Genomic DNA, 19,123 nt, shown 5'->3' with positions numbered 1-19,123 from the left:
TTTAGGGTGGAGGAGCCAGGGCAGGAGGAACAGTGCGTGGCACCCAGGGCAGCAGCGGGACCCTGGGGAGGCATCGCCTTGCCTCGAGGGTGCCCAGGCAGGCAGCGGGGACAGATCACCAGCCCCACCAGCGCAAGGGGTCAAAATAGCAGCGTTTCCTGAAGGATATTTTGCTCAGAGACAGTCGCAGTCCAAAGGCAACTGAGGAGTTTGGGGATGATGGAGCAGAGGGGCCACATCTGCTGCAGGGGGCTCAGAAGCCCAGGGAGGGTGAGGGGACAGTGGCTCCAGGGGATGAAAGAGGGCAGCTTGAGGGCCACCGTGGCAAGCTGGACCTGCTGCCCCCATCCTGACTCTGGGATTTGTTTTATGGTGGGAGCAGTTTCTTCAGGCCAAGGGACAGGTGCTTGAGCTGGGGAGGGGACCAGGACAGACAGCTGCTGAGGCCCTCTCATCTGTTTGTTTTTCGGGGTTTATTTTTCCCTCAAAAGCCGGCCTTTCTGCCCTCACCTCGCTACGAGGCCGAGTGGCAGCGCAATGGACGCCTTCCAGGAGGCCTTCCAGAAGGTGGAGAAGATCGGCGAGGGCACCTACGGCGTCGTCTACAAGGCCCGCAACAAGCGCACGGGGCAGCTGGTGGCCCTCAAGAAGATCCGCCTGGACTCGTGAGTGGGGACAACGCCACAACGGGGCGGCCGCAAGGAGCAAGGGCCGCACAGGCCTTGCCGGGCGCTGCTGGGGCAGGCAGCCATGGCGGGAGGGGCCTGTCCCACCGCCCGGCCCCTGGTTTCACCTTGGCCCTTGCGCATGTCCCACCGTTCACTTCCGACACAGGGAGACCGAGGGCGTCCCCAGCACTGCTATCCGTGAGATCTCGCTGCTGAAGGAGCTCAAGCACCCCAATATTGTAAGGTAAGGGGGAGAGTATGGCACCATTTTGGCTTGGCTCACGTGGGTGAGGACCTGTGAGATGGCGGCACCCCAGCTACCATGGGTTACCACCATCAAGGAAGCGTCTGCATCTCCCCCGCAGGCTCCTGGATGTCGTGCACAGCCAGAAGAAACTGTACCTGGTGTTTGAGTACCTGAATCAGGACCTGAAGAAGTATATGGACTCATCCCAGACTGGAGAGCTTCCCCTAACCTTGGTCAAGGTACTGGATGGAAGTTGCTCTTGCAGGCCAGGGAAGAACTGTGTGTCCTTGCTGGGCAGAGGCAGCACAAAGCTGCATTAGGAGGAGATCCATCCTTGGCCAAATGCATCCAGACCCTCAGATCCCAAACATATATCTGGGAAAGCTTCTTCGCACAACTTCTCCATGCATTTTTTTCCTGGGTGCTTCCAGGCTCTCTGTCCTGGCTTGCTGCAGCACAAAGTGCTGATACGAGACTAGCTGAGGCATGTCCTGCCGAGCGACGGAGGGGTAGAAGGGGCTGTCTCTGCTTGGACTGCAGTCTTGCTCCAGGGTAGAGGGCGAGCAGTTTGTGCATATCTGAATATTGCCTCATAAGCTTCGTGCTACATTAGAGCAAGACCCTATTTCCCACATGGGTCTGTAAATGGTGCAGAGCGTAGATTCACATGATCCAAGCCTCCATGTAGTTTTATTGCAGCCTTATCTGAAATATCTTTTCTCCCCAGAACTACCTTTTCCAGCTGCTGCAAGGTGTGAGCTTCTGCCACTCACACAGAGTCATCCACAGAGACTTGAAGCCACAGAATTTGCTCATTAATGAAGCAGGAGCCATTAAGCTAGCTGATTTTGGACTAGCAAGAGCTTTTGGAGTCCCTTTGCGCACATACACTCACGAGGTACTGTAGTCCCCTGAAAGCAGGATGTACAATCTATGTATCACCAGTGACCAACCCAGAGCTGAGGCACAGCTGTGCCCAGACACAGGCCCTTACCCCAGCCTGCAGCTAAGGGCTTACTTAATGCCCACACGATGTGGGCTGGCTCTGCTTCTACCGCAGCCCACCTACACGCTGGGTCCCCACCTTTTCTGAAGAGGGATTATTTATTCCAGGGTGTCCTGTTGAAGGGTGATATGTTAATTCCCATCTTGTTGTTGTTGCCAAGGTGTCTCTTGATTGAGATTTGCTCTGATTTGTTTAGTCACTGCAGTTGGTGTCTTAAGGTTGGAATGATGCTGTGAAAGAAGAATAGTGCCGGACACAGGGACACAGCTAAGAGAGCCCTCATGTCTCTAGGTTCAGACAGAGAAACTACACCAGTCTCATTTGTATCTTCTTTCTCAGGTGGTCACCTTGTGGTACCGAGCCCCTGAAATCTTGCTGGGATGCAAATACTATTCAACAGCTGTGGATATCTGGAGCATCGGCTGCATCTTTGCAGAGATGGTAAGATGCTTTTTATGGTCTCTTCAATGAGCTGGGAGGATGCAAGTGCAATGGAGAGTGTGGAAGAAGGGAAAGAACCCGAGACAGTGTATCACAGATAAGTGTGATCACAGATAAGACAACCGTATCACAGGAAATATCACTTGAGGGTTAACTGATCCTTAACTCAGAGAGAAGTCTATCAATCACCAGCAGGGACTTGGCAGAAGGTGTAAGAGCATCTGAAATCCAGCTGCAGTTTTGGGTTGGCTGCAGTGTCAGGCCACTCCTTGCAAGTTGGGTAATTATCAGTCTTCTGGCTATGACATTTTGATGGCTTTCAAAGGGATCTGCCACCACTGCTGCCCCCAAGTGGACTGCAGAGAACTGGCACTTCATAGCACAGCTACTGCTCCGAGCTGCTGGTATCCCAGGAGCCCATACTCTGCTTTCAATAGCTCTTCTTGTCCTAGCAGCATGATAAGAGTGTTTCTACTTACCAAAATCCCCAATCTGCAGATCAGCAGAGCCCGGGAGAATATATAAGCGAGGGGGATAGCCTGCAAGAGCCACTGCAAGGAGATTAGGGACAGAAGAAGGATAAAAGACCATCTGGAATAGACAGCCTAAAGGGAACTAGAGCCCAAAGCTGATGCAAAGGTGGAAACTAGCTGTCCTTTGCCCTAGGTGACCAGGAAAGCCCTCTTTCCAGGGGACTCCGAGATTGATCAGCTCTTCCGGATCTTCCGCACCCTGGGTACTCCCACTGAGGCAACCTGGCCTGGGGTGACCCAGCTGCCTGACTACAAGGGAGACTTTCCCCGCTGGACAAGGAAGGAGATGAAGGAAATTGTTCCCAACTTAGATCGGGATGGCCGAGACTTACTGATGGTGAGCAAGGGGTTCAGGACAAGGCTTGCAGGCAGGGAGGACCTTTTCAAGCTGAGCAGGCAACAGGGATGTTTGGAGCTGATCCGTCTAGGCCTGTGGGTTCCTCTTGATCCTTAAGCCACGGGCTCTTTGGTTTAATCTTTTCATTGGAAAGTTTTAATGGGTGGTCTGCTGTCTGAAAAAGCATAAGGCAGGGATGCAGAGGTCTGTGACACAAGAGCAGACACAGCTATTCCCAGCTTAGATCTCCAGCCTGTGTAACAGCCTGAATGAGGTGCATTGCCATGATAACCAAGCCTCAGCAAAACGACCATCCACAAAATTCCATCCTCTGGGGTACAGTCACACACATGTCCAGCAGAACTACTCCCTCAGTTCTCTCAGTGTTACATACAGCAGGACAGGGCCTAGGTGCAATCCAGCATTCGACTTTTAGAATGCTAAATCGCTTGGGTTTTTCTCTTGGCAGCAATTGCTACTGTATGACCCCAACAGACGCATCTCAGCCAAGGCAGCCCTCAATCACCAATATTTCTTCTGGAAAAGCCCCCAGGATGCTGAAGAGCAATGTGCCCTACAGAGACACTGCAGATGAGAATACACAGGTCTGTCCTTGCACTTACTCTGCAGAGTAGCGGTGCAGATTTGTTTGGGTGCACTTTGCAGGGGACCCTCTGGGACCTAGGACCTCACTTCTCCTGAGAAGCCCGAAAGGGAACATCCCTGTATTTAGAAACTCTCAGCCTGTTGCTGGGAGGAAGTTTGTCTAGGCTGTGGCCAGCAGAGAGTTTTGAAGGGAGCCTGTCCAAATGGGGGATAGAATATAATTTGTCTGCATAAAATGCCAAGCTGGAAATGACAGGGGAGAGCAACTTTCCTTTCAATTAGCCAGTGAATTAAGGTGATGTATAGTTATTTCTCTGTAGCATCCCCAGGCCCTGTGGCAGATCTGTCAGTGGCAGCTCCTGACACCAGGGCGTGCTGGAGCTCCACTCCACGGGTATGGGAGTGCTTCTCTGTTCAGCCAACTGCTATTGTTGACAATGAGGAGGGTTGCCAGCCTCAGACAAGTTGTTTGATGTTCTGCTTTCTCACAAGCTGAAGACAAGCTGTAGTATCTTAATTTGCGCCTTAGCTAGGACTGAGAAGCCAAAAGATCCAGTTAGCATAAAGCACCAATTGAAAACTTGTGGAAACACTGGTTTTCCATCATCGGTCCAGATATAATCTCATTTCCTTTGCTTTATTGGCTTGCACATGTTTTTGCTGTTCAAATGCTTGCAGAATTATCACTAACTTTTGATGTAGTTTTGACATATGCATTTTTTCCCCTTCCAGTATAGGAAAAAAATACAAAATAAAGGCTTGTCGTTTGTTGAGAAAGCTTGGTGTTGTTTGGCTTGGCACATTTGAAGGGCAATGCAAGACAGTCTGGGTGGTCCATTCCTGTCCCAGAACTCCTCTGCCTTCATCACCTCCTGCACTTGTCCTTTTGTCCTTTCCAGCCCAAATGCAGCTGCTGAGAGGTACCCTCTGCTCTGAGATGAGGGCCCAATGGTTCTGCAGCCCAGTGCTCTCTTGGTATGATAAGATATAGTTTCTTTAGAGATTGTCCCAAGTCAGCTCAGGGTTATGCTCCACTTATTTAAACATGTAAAGTCAGGATATTAACTTAGGGAAATGACACCTCTGAACTCCTGGTGTTCATGTATGTGCAGGCCTGCGCCCTCCTAATAACTGTGAGCCTAGGAGCTGATTTCAGCAGAACCCAACAGCTCAAATCTGACACATCCCTAGGATTTAATGGCAGATAAAGGATGTGGTAAAGGAGAGAGGCCCCAGAACATCTCAGCCAGGAAAGGTTGTAGCACAAGATTCCCTCCCCACCTCTCGAACACTAGAGAATTTGCACAGAAGAGGGAAAAGCCTGCAAAAGCCCCTCTCAGCCTGTGACCTTCTTGCTTGCAGCCAAGCTCTGCGGAAGCAAGAGGCAACACAGCCTCTCAGGCAGCCAGTCTGCTCAGCCAGCAAATTGCCTCCGAATGCCTGTGCACAGCTCTGGGTAAACACCAGTTACTGCTCTCCTGCAGCCAGGGAACACATTATCCAATGTGATTAACTGCCTGCCTAATTACCAGAATCACCAGTCCCTTACTTTCACAGTGTTCTCCAAACCTATTTAAGCAGCACTTCAGGAAAAGAGTCACCCTGTGACTATTCTATTACTTTAAAAAATGAGTGCAGCTTTACCTTGCTGTCAAGGGGAGTAATGACCATGGCAATCCTGCAGCTCTGTCCCATGGTGTCCAGGCAGGGAAAGGCTGGAGGCAACCTCATGTATCCTGCAGGGCCAAGAAGCAGAAAAAGGGACAGCCCCAGTGCTGATAGATGCTCATTACTATCAGCTGGTTCCAGGAAGAAAAGCCAGAGCAGGGCAGGGCTGATTCCTGCATGACCCTATGGGCTAACCCTGGCAACCTGCTGAGAGCTGCAGGGCTATAAAGGCTGGACAGATATAGAATGGGAAGCTTGGTTTTTCTCATAGCTTGGCTCCACATCTTTAGCTTGGAGCACCATCCCCTGATAGGAAGGTAATGAGACCTATATGACCATGCTGAGCTTGCTGGTGGGTGAACAACTTTTTTTTTGGAGACCAGACAGCAAATCCCAGCCAAACTATATGAAAATACAGGGCCAGGCCCCAGTCCTGATGGAGGAAGGAATGAGAAAAAACCTCTGCTGCTGATAGTTTGGGCTATGGTGGCTTTCCCAGGCAGTATCAGCTAAAAGCCCTTAGGAGAGAGGGGAGAACAGCTCATGTGAATAGAAAATAATTTTGCTCATCCCACAAAGCCAGGCTGCCTTTGTGAGGGCCCCGCAGGGCCTGTGCACAGGGCCCGGGGGTGCTCTGTGGGGCTTTGTGCGGCTCCCTGGGGCCTCCCTGCTCCCGGATGCAGGGAGGCCCTACAAGCCTTCGTGTGATACCTCGGGATCTCCATGCGCATGGGGATGGGGCAGCCGTATGGGCCTTCGTGTGTCCTGCTGGGGGCTAAGTGTGCATGGGGCTGGGGGGATCCTATGCGTCTTTGTGCGGCCCTTTGGGGCCTCCGTGCCCATGGGGCCAGCGAGGCCATACGTGCCTTGGTTTGGCCACCCGGGCCCTCTGTGCGCACGAGAAAGGGGCTCAGTGTGAGCCTTCATGGTGCCTCCGTGTGCATGGTGCCATGGGGACCGTACAGGCCTTCATGCCCCACCTGGGGCCTCCTTGCATGCGGGACTGGGGCGCCCTATGGGCCTTCATGCAGCTCCCAGGGGCCTCCATTCGTATGGGGCTGGGGACCCCATGGGCCTTTGGGTGGCCCCCAGGGGCCTCTGTGTGATTTGGGCCAAGGTTGCCGTATGGGCCTTCCTGTGTTTTAGTTTATGCCCGTTGCCTCTCATGCTGTTGCTGGGCACCACTGAGAAGAGTCTGTTCCCATCCTCTTTACACCCTCCCTTCAGATGTTTAAACACAGTGGTAAGATTCCCCTCCTGCCCCAAGGCTTCTCTTCTCCAGGCTGAAGAGTCTCAGCTCTCAGCCTTTTCTCAAATGAGAGATGCTCCATCTTTTTATCAATTTAGTTGCCCTTTGTCAGACTCACTCCAACAGCTCCATGTCTCCTTTCCTGGGCAACTGAATACAGTACTCCAGATACCACCTAACTAGGCCTGAGTAGAAGGGAAGGATTTTCTCTACTGACCTACTGGCACAGATCTTCCTAATGCATCTCAGCATACCATTGGTCTTCTTGGCCACACGGGTACATTGCTAGCTCAAGGTCAGCTTGTCCACCAGGATCCCAGGTCCTTCTCCGCAGAGCTGCTTCTCAGTCCCCAACACACACTGGTGAAAAAGACAAAAACTACCAACCCCCTCTTGCAGCTGAGTGTACTCTTCCCTCTTTAGTTCCCAAGGTGAATATGAACACTATGAATATAGTGGAGAATATAAGCTAAAGCACAGGGAGAGAGCATAAGAATAAATCCTGACTGGAAACAACAACATGCTGGCTCATGCCTCTCATTTCAAGCTGAGAGCTACGTGCTTGGTTCTTTAGGACATCATGGCCATGCCCTGAGGGATGGCTCCAAAGTTTAGGCATGTTCTCTTCCAAGAAGGTGAACTAAAATTTATGGACTAAGATACTTAATTTCTTTCCATATTAACAATCTGCATTCTCTCATTTCTTCACTATGTTCAGGGATGCAGCACCAGGCTTTACTGCTATTTGATAACATGGCTATCCAAAATCTGTAGAAGAGCTCTTAGATCTTACTTTTGGCATCCTATTTTGGTTCCTGCTCACACTTTCTTGATTACTTTGTGCTGTAAATGACTGATGTGTGAACTTCAGCTTGACTGTGGGATCCTTAGTGCTCAGTGTCACAAATCTTGAGATTCTTTCAGAATGGAAAGACAACCCCTTTTGAAAACGCAGAAGGACAAGAGGAGCAGAGCTTGGTGAGGTATGAATTTTGGAGTTCATTGGAAACGTTTTGCTTTCCTGGGAAGTCCAGGTGAAGTTTAGCATGGGAGGTATTACATACAAAGGATGGGAGATGTTTTCCTGTCTCTTCTGAATGTTTTATTTCCCGGAGAAAAGGAAAGCATCCCCTGAGGTTCTGCTGAGACTTGAACTCAGATCACTGGATTCAAAGTCCAGAGTGCTGCCCATTACACCACAGAACCACTTTTTCTTTGGTAGGGCCACCTGGCTACAGGACAGCAGACAGAAAGAAAGGGAAAGAATAGCCAAATGAGCTGTGAGATAGGATCAGCCTAGAGAGGGTCCAGCATGGAGCAGTGAAGATGATTAAAGGACTGGAGCATCTATCATACGATCATACGAGTAAAGACTAGGCGAGCTGGGCCTGTTTAACCTGGAGAAGAGAAGAATGAGAAGGGAACTTACCTGATATGTGTAAATACCTGAGAAGAGAATGTAAAGAAGATGGGACCAAATTCTTCTTGGTGATGGCCAGTGACAGGACAAGGGGTAATGGGTATAAATGAGAACACAGGAAGTTCCATCTCCATGTGAGGAAGATGGTGATAAAGCACTGGAATAGGCTACCCAGAGAGATTGTGGACTCCTTTGGAGATCTTCAAAACCTGCCTGGATAGGACCCTGTGCCATTGCTCTAGGTGTCCCTAGACTGATGGGCTAGATGATCTCTAGAGGTCCCTTCCAACCTCAGACATTCTGTGCTTCTGTGTGATTCTGTGAGCCACGCTGGAGAGGTGATCAGGACCAAAGTGTCCTTGAAAAGAAAGAAAATTCTCCATTCCTCATGAGCAGCCATGAATGACTCCATGGAGAATGTGTCTGACCCTCTGAGACAGCATGGCCAGGAGGTCCTACATCTAGCCAAGGTGGTTCTGGCAGTGGTGGCAGCAGCCACAGCTACAACCACGGCAGGCTGACGAGGTGGCCGAGTGGTGAAGGCGATGGACTGCTAATCCATTGTGCTCTGCACGCATGGGTTCAAATCCCATCCTCGTCGGAGACCAGGGACCAGCCCAGAAGGAGCCTTTTGGAGCAGGAACAGCAAGAAGCGCTTTCTGCTTCTGATGAGTGCCCAGTGTCAGAATCTTGTCTACCAGAAGAGCAGGTGACACCTCCTCAGGAAGGGAGTGTCCCCTTGGCTCTCTCTCCCCCCTCCAAGGCTTGCACAGTCCCATCAAACACAAAGCCTTTCATGAAGCATGTTCTTGGTCAGTCTGCTCAAGACAGCTCCCTGAGTGAAGTGCTCAGGTAATCTGTTGGGGGTTTGTAGTAGCCAGAAAGAGCACATTCTTCCTGAAAGTATGCAGGAGACCAAGGGACAGAAAGAGTATGAGAAAAGAGGATGCTTGCACATCTTAGATCTGAACTCACTAAGATGCTCACACATCCTCTGGGCTGAACTCACAGACCACATTTACCAGGCCTGGGAATTGGCCCCTGACTCTGGGAAATCACTCAGAGCTTTTCACTACTGTGCTTTTCTCTGTGCATGACAAGGAGCTGCAGACACGTTCTTGGATCTGCAAAGGACTATCGGAGCGCACTCTGCCTTAAGTCTCCTATGACCTGGACACTCCTGCCACCTCTCTCTTTCTCTCCATGGCGATTTGTCAGAAGCAAGGAAAGAATGGTCCTCTGCTCCAAAAGGCTCTTCCTGGTCCCCGACGAGGATGGGATTTGAACCCATGCGTGCAGAGCACAATGGATTAGCAGTCCATCGCCTTCACCACTCGGCCACCTCGTCAGCTGCCTGGATGGTAACTGCTACTCCAGATATCACTCATGCTTTATTTGGGGCTTTCAAGATATGCATAAGCCATTAAACATTTTCCAAAAGAGCTCTCATTCTGAAATTCACCTTGACTCTATGGTTATAAAATATTTGGTATGACCACAAAGCAGTAAAAGGAGAGTCATATCCTGGAGTGGAAGGACACTCATGGCACGTGAGAGGTTAAAGTAGATTTAATGAAGGACTTACACTGTAAACGATGTGGAGAGCAGTCGGAACCACATGGAAGTGTCACTGATGGGAAGCTGCTCAATGCATGAGTTGAACACCTGGGCAGGAAGCATTCTGTTTAACCTAAGGGCCCCTTTTATCTGCTACAACTTTTTTTTTTTATCTCTGCTACACTAAGCTTGAACAGTTACTGGCTGTGAAGAAGCTAGAGATTATTGACAAAATGGGATAAGCATGCCCTTACTGTTTTCGGATAGTACGTAGACAGTAAAATCAGGGGCTGCTTTCCTGTACTGTGTCAGTCATCTGACTCTTCACCAAATCTTCTGCAGATGTTCTTGCTACATGGAGATGAAAGAAAAGTTAATGTCCAAGAAAAGCTTTGCAATAGAAGAATTCCTTTTAACAGTGAGCTGGTTAGCTTTTGAGGAGGGAGGTGAATGAAACATTACTACAATGCTACTCAGTATCTTAATGAGAAAATTAAAGTAAAAAGGAAGTATAGAATCTTAAGCAAAGTGTTCCAGAGGTTCAATAAAGCTCAGGCAACTGTCCAAACCCAAATGCAAGCTCCAGACAAGGATGACTGGTTATCCAGCTCTCTGGCTGGTGCATTGAGCCAAACAAAACTGCAACCTGGCAGTTTGTTAGTGTTGCACAATGTGTTTAATAAGAGAAAAAAAAAACCCACAGACAGAAGAATGACAGAAAAGACGATGAAAACACCTCACCAAAACCTTCTCTTCCCATTTAAGATCCTAAAACTCCTATATCTCAGTCCAGAAGGGCAGCAGTACAAGCTATTTTATAGGACATACCAGGTGTGTAAGTAAAACACTTGATCCCTCATCTAGCTCATCAGGCTTATCTAGCAAAAAATTCTAGGAAAAAAACACAAACAAAAAAAGACATCTGCAATGACCTTACTGGTGTCTGCATTCCTAACTACTGAAGTCTCTAGAAAAAAAATATACTATCTGCTTTGTTGGAACCTACTCCTATGGAGTAATTAATGCCCTTTTTCTGTCTAACCACACACTTGTTGTTCTGTGAAGGAACAACAATCCAAAGGTGTATTAACTCTATAACAGCCTCATTAGGGTAGAGTTCATATCACAGCAGAGGCTGTCACTTGGCTGCTCTCTGTTCTCTCCTATAGCTATAGAAATAAAATGCTTCTGCTCCGACTTGAACCTAAATTGGATTCCAATTGATCCACAACAGAATACAGTGCTGTGACTCAGATTCACTCAGTTTCTCCTGGGAGGACCACAGACTTCTCCCTGATGTCCTCCACCATTCGGAGAAGGAACCTTTTGAAAACCCTACTGGAGTTTAAGCTGAAAGTCACTGGTAGGCTCTGTGGCACACTTGAAATCCTGAATCTGAGCCTTTAATGTAGGCCAGTATAGAAACTAATCATTATCTAGAAAAGGAAAAGCTAATTGTAATTCTGATGATTCTAAGATTAAGGAGAGGTATGTCAGGAAAGTCTGGTTGCAGTTATAAATAGCGTATGAATACAGAATGAATGACCTGTCCTCAGGACAATGCTGAAACCATTTGCAGCTGCTCTGCACTACTCATGAACCGCACAGGTGATGACTGATGTAATTTGAATGCAGGAGCATGTGGCAGAGGTTTATTTCATTTCCAGTTATGCCCTTCCTTTCCTTGTTCCCAGCTCCAGCATGAGCCTGCCTGGGTTACACTCTGACCCTGACCAATACGATAGGCTCAGATTAGATATTGTGACCAGAAGGACCTTTATGTGTCTTGTCTTTTTTCCCTTGAAGACTCTGCCTCAATAATCAGATCAGCGGTGGAGAGTTCAGGCTGATATTAGGGCAGCACTTGTTCCTTCTGAATTTCCTTTGTCTTCCTGAGTGAGTGAGTCTTGAAGGAAGTCTCACTCCCAGACTCACCAAAGGAAGTCTCAGTACCGGCAAAATGGACTCCAGCACAGCACATGTACATGCATTACTCTCCTGACACCTGCAGTTATTTAGATAATTGGAGTTTCTGCAGACCTCTCTAGGCAGTTGTAGAGCACTTAAGGGGCATCTTGGGAGTTCATCGGATCTAAGATATCCTAAGATCGGAGGGATGAATTTTTTGATTAGCATAAGGAACCCTTCCCCCCCAAAACAAAACAAAAACAAAAAACCCCACCAAAACCAGAACAAACAAACAAAAAACAACAAACAAAAATCCCAGAATCTCAAATTAGTAGTTTGATAGACTGTCAGAAAAATTTAAAAGATCAAGTAAAGCATATTAAGAGGGAAGTTAGAAAAATATGAAATACCTACTAACCTGAGGGCTCCCTTCTACCCTTTGCTTCCCGAACAATTACCCCAGGAAGAGAAAGATGAAGAAGGGCATTTTAGAATTTCCTTACCCTTCCTCTATAATATCAGAGATGCCTCAAGCACCTCCAGATTTTTGGAATATGCCTGATTGTTCTCCATCTGCTAGCAGAATTTTCCATCAGCAGAATATTAATACTTTATGTTGAAGAATTTATGTTTATGATAAAGAGTCTTTATGGAAAATGCCAGGGCCAGAAGATAGGGTGATTGTTCACACTCTGCAGACACCAGGAATTAAGAAACCTAGTGAACAATTTCCGAACATAAGTGAAGAATTAAAAAAAAAAAAGTAATTAGAGACTTCCACTAATTATTGCAATCTGAATTAAGGCAATATGAGACAGGTCCTGCAAGCTATCATGCCTCACAAGGTTGGAGAGCGACTAAGTAGAAGTAGATTGGACTCTCCCTGCTCTAGCTAATAAGGGACTTGTAGCCTGGGATCGCCTCCTTGAAGCTATCCAGCAAATTGGTCCAAAAAAATTGGATTGGGCTAAAAGAAATAATTGCAAAGAGAATGAATGATATAGGGACAACATTTAGGCAATCCTTGACAGGCATTCTGGCATAGGTCATGCTGCTGAAAATGCTCCAGAAGTGCTGGCAGCTGCATTTGTTCACGGCTTAATACTCGTGGATTCAAGAGCAATTACAATATATTACCACTGGGTGGTAGAGGAAGCCCATGTTTAAAAACTTACCATTGCTAACAAGTGCAGTACATGTGAGGAGAGGAAAAAGACCAATACTGAGATTAAACTCCTGGCACTGCAAATTCAGTATTTTATTTCTAGAAATATTCATTAAAAATGAAGAGCTATAAGATTCTGGAGCAAAAGAAAAGAAGGAATATGATGACTATACAATGAAGGAATGTGAAATACTTTAGTTTTCCTAACAATTTCTATCAATATTGTAAACATCAGGAAAAGTGGAAGTAAAAAGGTCCTTACCAAGCCAATTATGAGCTCGTCTGTCCAACAGGCTACAGTAACACTGTTCTTCAACCCAAAAGAAAAAGGAGACAAAGGAAATATGGATGTGGCTCACTCAGGGGAGGTTACTAGACGTATGTGTTGGCTGCCCAAACAACCAAATGCTTTCCATTGCCACTGACGATTAAAGTCTCAATACTAGAACCATTTCCCATAGAGCACAGCTGTGGTGAGCTCTTTCTTTCCTACAGAGGAAAGCAGATGCCTCCTGAAAGGGCCAATCCATCCCTAACCAGAGCAAAACAATCAAGAACCTCAGGGTAAATTACATAGACAACCCCTACGCAGCTACCTGACTTCATGCAGAAGAATGTGCTGGAGCAAAGCAAGCCACTTAGTCCTGGCACACATTCTGGCAACTCTCATCAGACTCCTGGATTGTTTGCTGATGCCTCCTTGAGTTCTTCTTTTATTCAGGTCAGGAACACGAAAGGCCAAGTCTGGTAAGGTAATGGACATGTCCTTCCCAAAGGAGAAGACTTGGCCACTTCCCAGAGTATAAACAAGCCCAACTCCTTCGAGTTTGAAATCAACTGTAAGAAAGCACCAAGGATGGGAGTGAGCATAAAGGCACTGCGGAGCAGCCTGGTCTCCTCTGGTCTCCTCTGCCTGTAACAATAAGGTTTTGCAGGTCCCTGGTTGGTCATAACTTACTGATCAGAGGCTACAAAAGAGCCAGTCCCCATCCCTCTGGGGGACAGAGGCTCTGTAAGTCAAGGCAGGATGGAGCACTGACGGGAGCTCAAAGCAGGAAAAGAGGGATGAAGCCAGGACTCAGTCTTCTGTGGCTGCTGACCCATCAAGTCCCCAAGGCTTCACCCACCAAGGTTGGGAGTGAACAAAAAGCCACATTCAGTAACAGTCTCCTCAGTGCCCACAGTCCTGCACAAAACAGAGTTTCATGCGTCCCTGGTTGGCCATTATCTTCTGATCACTCCTGGGGATCGGAGGTTCCTCAGAGCCAGTCTGCATCCCTCTGGGAGACGCACACTCTAGGGAGGCTGGTCTGTGGTCCAGGCAGGATGGAGCACACTGACATGGCCACAAAGCAGGAAAAGAGGAATAGATGCAGGGCATAGCCTTCCAAGGCTGGTGGCCCACCAAGTCCTGGTGCCATGTGCGCTCCAGGACTGCATACGGCACAGCTCAGCCCTGGCGCTGCAGTGCAATGCTTTGGAGAGAGCCATGCCCCATGACACGTTCTCTGAGCTATGGCAAACGATAGGCAAGAACAATGGAAAAACTAGAGTTGGTGAGCTGGAAGATCAGCTAAGGCTACCTTCCTGGCACCATGAACCTACAAATGCTAGGAAGGAGCAGAACTCATGGCTCTTGGGATTTGAACAGCCTTGCCAAAAAGAACAACCATCTGGCCCTGTGTCCGACCACAATTCTCAAGTCCCACACATAACTTGTCTTGCAGAAATGACTTAACGGAAGGTCTCTGGCAGCCAGAAGGTCACAAGCCCGCTCTATTATCATGCTTTACTCACAGGTTCACAAAGTGTCTTCCCGAGCAAGGTTTTCTTAGAGAAGGCTTCTTTTCTATGTGCCCGCTTCCCAAGGAAAGCTCCTTCCTGGCTGCACACATCTGCTCCTACTCAGAAATTCTCCTTCTTTAAGTCTCACAGACTTTAGCCCTGTGCACAAGTCGCTTCACTTCTAAGACTTGCTGCGGGCACCCATATCATGGGGTGCAAGTCTGCCTAGCACTTGCCTTTCCTCGGACAGCATGGGCCGCAGACGCAAGTCTTTCAAGAGACCAGTTCAAGCAGTCACCACGTGGCGGAGTGTGATGCTAACAGCATTGGCTGCAGGGTAGGAACAGCTGCATTTCTGTGCGATGGTGCACAACGAGTGGACTGGTGGGTCCTGTACACAGTTTAGTCCATTTCTCTCATGGCCCTCATGCTAGCGCGTGGATGAGGTGCAGTGAGGGGCAACTCACATTTCCCCCAGGTCCTCCACACACTGGGTCCTCCTGAGTGAGTCAGCTGCAAGATGCTCTGGCACCACCTTGCAATTCAAAGCTCCTGAATGGGCCACTTCTTCCCCTGACCAGAGGAAAACAAGCCAGACCCTGCGGGGCACTGACATGGACAACCCGCACGCAGCAACGCAGCCACGCGCCTTTTGCAGAAGAATGTGCTGAAGCCAACAAAGTCACTTGCTCCTGACACACTTCTAGGCGTCTCTCAGCAGACGTCTTGAGTCCTCGCCAGTGCCTCCATGAGCTCTTGCGTTTATTCAGGTGACTAACACAAAAGGCCAAGCCTGCTAAGGCAATGGCCATGTCCTTCCCACAGGAGATACTTGGGCCTCTCGCACAGGACACATGCGCTCCACTCCTTGGACATCCACTTCACTGGCAGGAAAGCACCAAGGCTGGGGGTGAACACAAAGCCACCTCCAGCAATAGCCTCCTCAGTGCCCACAGCCCTACACACAACAGGGTGTTGTGCCTCCTGGCTGGCCAATATCTTCTGATCACTCCTCGGGATCGGAGGTTCCACAGAGCCAGTCTGCATCTCTCTGAGGGATGCACACTCTAGAGAGGCTGTTCTGTGCTCTGAGGGCTTCCCCGGCCCTCAAGTCACTTGTGCTTTGCTGCGTCAACCTCACCCCATTTGCAGACAAGGACCTTGCCAGGTGCTCCATCCAGGATCCACAGCTCAGGGCCTCACTGAGTGGTGGCCGTGTTCACCACAGAGGGCAGCAAGTGCACGGCCGGGGAATCTTTCCACACGAGTGGCACGATAGGGACTATGGGTCAAGGGGGCAAGCCTAATGACTCGTCGAGTAGTCATTTTTCTCGTACTTGGGATTAAAAAGGAGTCCAACACGTCACGCCAAATAGCAGTGTCTTTCATCTAGAGCACAGCTTTGCAGGCCAAAATTACTGTTGCTCCACGTGCTTCCTGTCCACATCCGTTTTCAGCCCCCTCAGGCCTTTGGGACACAGTATAAAAGGGTGCGCAGCTCCCAGCTCCGGCATTCTCTTCTTGCACCTTCCTCTCCTCAGAGAACTTGGTAAGTCTCTCTCTTCGGTGTGTCTCTTGTCTCTTCCACTGCCAGAATTCTAGGCTTGCTCAGCAGTCTGAATGCTCCTGCTGCTCTCTTCCCTTCCCTAAATGATCCTAGAGCAGAGAGTTTCTAGCTCAGGCCTGGCAGAGAGCTTTGCTGAAGGGGGAGTGCTTCTGCAGGCGGGCTAGAAGAAAAGCTTGCCCAAATACCGTAGCTGCCCAATGCAGGCTTGAAGTGGGTCACCCCTAATGAGTGGGATGTCTCCAGAGGTAGGGCACCATGGCACCACGGCGACGTGACCTATGCACCCTGGATAGGAGCAGGGACTCCGCTGTACTGCGGAAACAACATCCTGAGGCCACAGCTGCTGGACACAGCCCTCTGGGTGGCGCTTGCCCATCCCAGAGCCTGCTCCCCAGTGCCCACTCTTACCTGCTATGCAGAACCCGAGCTGGGCATCTGCAACAGGGCCACAGCTCCTGCCCTGCGCTCACTCCGGGCTCTGTGTTGCAGAGGCTCCTCGCTCCTCCCCTCCGGAGACATGGCGTGCTACAGCCCCTGCCTGCCAGCCACCGGCGGCCCAGCCCCTCTGGCCAACAGCTGCAACGAGCCGTGCGTCCTGCGCTGTGCTACTCCAGTGTTGTGATCCAGCCCTCGCCAGTGCTGGTGACCCTGCCGGGACCAATCCTCAGCTCCTTCCCGCAGAGCACAGCCGTGGGCTCCACCGCTTCAGCTGCCGTGGGAAGCTCTCTCAGCGCTGCCAGCGTGCCCATCGCTTCTGGAGGCGCCCTGGGTCTGGGCGGCTTTGGCTGGGCTGGCCGGGGCCGTGGCCATGGCCTTGGCCTCTGGGGGTCCTATGGATGGGGCAACCAGATCTGCTAAAGCCCCCCCATTGCCTGCCTGGGAGTGAGCCCCAGCTGCCTTGAAACAAGGCCTGGAGACAGCCTGGACAGCACCACCACGGCCTCCAGAGGGGCCCAGCTCTCACTCCTCCAGCTGCAAGGAGGCGCCTGCGCCCACTTCCTGCCTCCTCCCAGCACACCTCCTTCCATCTTCCTCTTGCTTTGCTTCACCTCATGCTGCCCCTGAAACACCTCCTCTTCCACGCCTGGCTCCTCGCGGGATGGACATCACCAAAGGCAACGAGCGCTATGCAAGCACCTTCACGAGGAAGGGGAGAGCAAGCAGCCGCCGCCTGCAGAGCTCGCCAGGGACGACAGCAATGCTCAGGCCTTTCACATCCCTGGCAACGTACAGCTTGCATCTTCCACACTCTGCCCCTCCTTCTGATTCTCAATAAAGGCATTGTGCAACAGAGCTGCACGCGTGTGCCGTCTCTTTCTCCTCTCCTCTCAATCTTTAAACTCCTCATGGCAAGAGGTGCTGGCAAATAAGGGAGCTGCAAATCCTCCTCCCTTTCCTCCCCCATGAGGAGGAGTCATTCCTGCTCCCCAGCAGCACTAAAGGAACATACAGGAGCCAACTCTTCCTCGCCCCTGCCTGCTAGGCCATGCTGCCCTGCTGTCAAGGCTCATCCCTCATCACTGCCTTGACCCACTCCTGTGGAGAGCTCCTGCTGGAAGCAGTGGCACAACTGAGACAAGCAATGCAGCCCTTGGAAGTAGCAGCCAACTTCCAAGCCCCTTCCAACTCCCTGCCTGTCCAAGGAAAATGTGGCTGTTGCTCCCCAAAAGAAGAGGCAAACTGAAAGGTTTCCTCCTCAGCCCTGCACACCAGCACTACACCTCATGACTTGTCACAGCCTCCTGGCTCTTCCACAGCAGCACCCTTCCTGTTGCATGTACCCAATGACACCTTACCTAGGCAGGTTAGGCAGGATGGAGCACACTCACAAGCCCACAAAGCAGCGAAAGAGGGATGAAGCCAGGGCACCGTCTTCTGTGGCTGGTGGCCCACCAAGTCCTGGTGCCGTTTGCTCTCCAGGACCGCACCAGGCACAGCTCAGGCTAAGCGCGGCAGTGCAATGCTTGTGAGAGAGCCAGGCCCCATGAGAAGCTCTCTGAGCAATGGCAAAGGAGAGACAAGAGCCAGGGAAAAGATGGAGGTATCAGCTGAGGTCATCTTCCCGACACCATGAAGCTTCAAACGCTAGGAAGGAGCAGAGCTCCTTGCAAGTACGATTTGGACAGCCTTGCCAGCAAGAACCACCATCTAACCATGTGTCCAACTACAATTCTCACATCCCAGACATTATTTGTGTTGTAGAAATGCTTTAAGGGAAGGTCTCTGGTAGCGGGAAGGTCACGAGTCCGCTCCCTTGTCATGCTTTCCTCGCATGACCACAAAGTGTCTTCCCGAGCAAGGCTTTCTTAGAGAAGGCTTCTTTTCTACGTGCCTGCTTCCCATGGAAAGCTCCTTCCTGGCTGCACACGCCTGCTCCCACTCAGAAATTCTCCTTCTTTTAAGTCCCACAGCCTGTGCATCGGGGTGCACAAGTCGCTTCACTTCTAAGATTTGCTGCGGGCACCCATATCATGGGGTGCAAGTCTGCCTAGCACTTGCCTTTCCTCGGACAGCACGGGCCGCAGACGCAAGTCTTTCAAGAGACCAGTTCAAGCAGTCACCACGTGGCGGAGCGTGATGCTAACAGCTTGGCAACAGGGTAGCAACAGCTGCATTTCTGTGCGATGGTGCACAACGAGTGGACTGGTGGGTCCTGTACACAGTTTAGTCCATTTCCCTCATGGCCCTCATGCTAGCGTGTGGATGAGGTGCAGTGAGAGACAGCTGACATTTCCCCCAGGTCCTCCACACACTGGGTCCTACTGAGTGAGTCAGCTGCAAGATGCTCTGGCACCACCTTGCAATTCAAAGCTCCCGAAAGGGCCACTCCTTCCCTGACCAGGGGAAAACAAGCCAGACCCTGCGGGGCACTGACCTGGACAACCCGCACGCAGCAACGCAGCCACGCGCCTTTTGCAGAAGAATGTACTGAAGCCAGCAAAGCCACTTGTTCCTGGCACATTTTC

At 50.2% G+C, this 19,123-nt stretch overlaps 1 protein-coding gene and 3 non-coding genes across 4 annotated transcripts; 2 read left to right on the top strand and 2 right to left on the bottom strand.

Annotated features, from left to right (window-relative positions):
* Nucleotides 1–527: 527 nt before the first annotated feature.
* CDK3 (cyclin dependent kinase 3) lies at nucleotides 528–3,977 on the top strand. The gene is made up of 7 exons (XM_010216322.2): nucleotides 528–665; nucleotides 835–912; nucleotides 1,034–1,154; nucleotides 1,643–1,813; nucleotides 2,261–2,362; nucleotides 3,029–3,232; nucleotides 3,702–3,977. Exons 1-7 carry the CDS (start codon nucleotides 538–540, stop codon nucleotides 3,825–3,827), a joined length of 930 nt encoding a protein of 309 aa, XP_010214624.2. The 5' UTR covers nucleotides 528–537; the 3' UTR covers nucleotides 3,828–3,977.
* A 3,912-nt stretch (nucleotides 3,978–7,889) lies between these two features.
* On the bottom strand, nucleotides 7,890–7,961 carry TRNAQ-UUG (transfer RNA glutamine (anticodon UUG)). The gene has a single exon. It is a non-coding gene; the product is annotated as a tRNA-Gln (tRNA).
* A 733-nt stretch (nucleotides 7,962–8,694) lies between these two features.
* On the top strand, nucleotides 8,695–8,776 carry TRNAS-GCU (transfer RNA serine (anticodon GCU)). The gene has a single exon. It is a non-coding gene; the product is annotated as a tRNA-Ser (tRNA).
* Nucleotides 8,777–9,441: 665 nt separating this feature from the next.
* On the bottom strand, nucleotides 9,442–9,523 carry TRNAS-GCU (transfer RNA serine (anticodon GCU)). Its single transcript has one exon. It is a non-coding gene; the product is annotated as a tRNA-Ser (tRNA).
* Nucleotides 9,524–19,123: the final 9,600 nt, after the last annotated feature.

This window comes from Tinamus guttatus, unplaced genomic scaffold, assembly GCF_059628265.1.
Source record: "Tinamus guttatus ecotype Peru unplaced genomic scaffold, ASM5962826v1 Tinamus_guttatus_pri_ptg000649l, whole genome shotgun sequence".
NCBI classification, from domain to species: Eukaryota; Metazoa; Chordata; class Aves; order Tinamiformes; family Tinamidae; genus Tinamus; species Tinamus guttatus.
The sequence above is the reverse complement of the archived record's forward strand: the minus strand, read 5'-3'. Positions and strand labels throughout refer to the sequence as shown.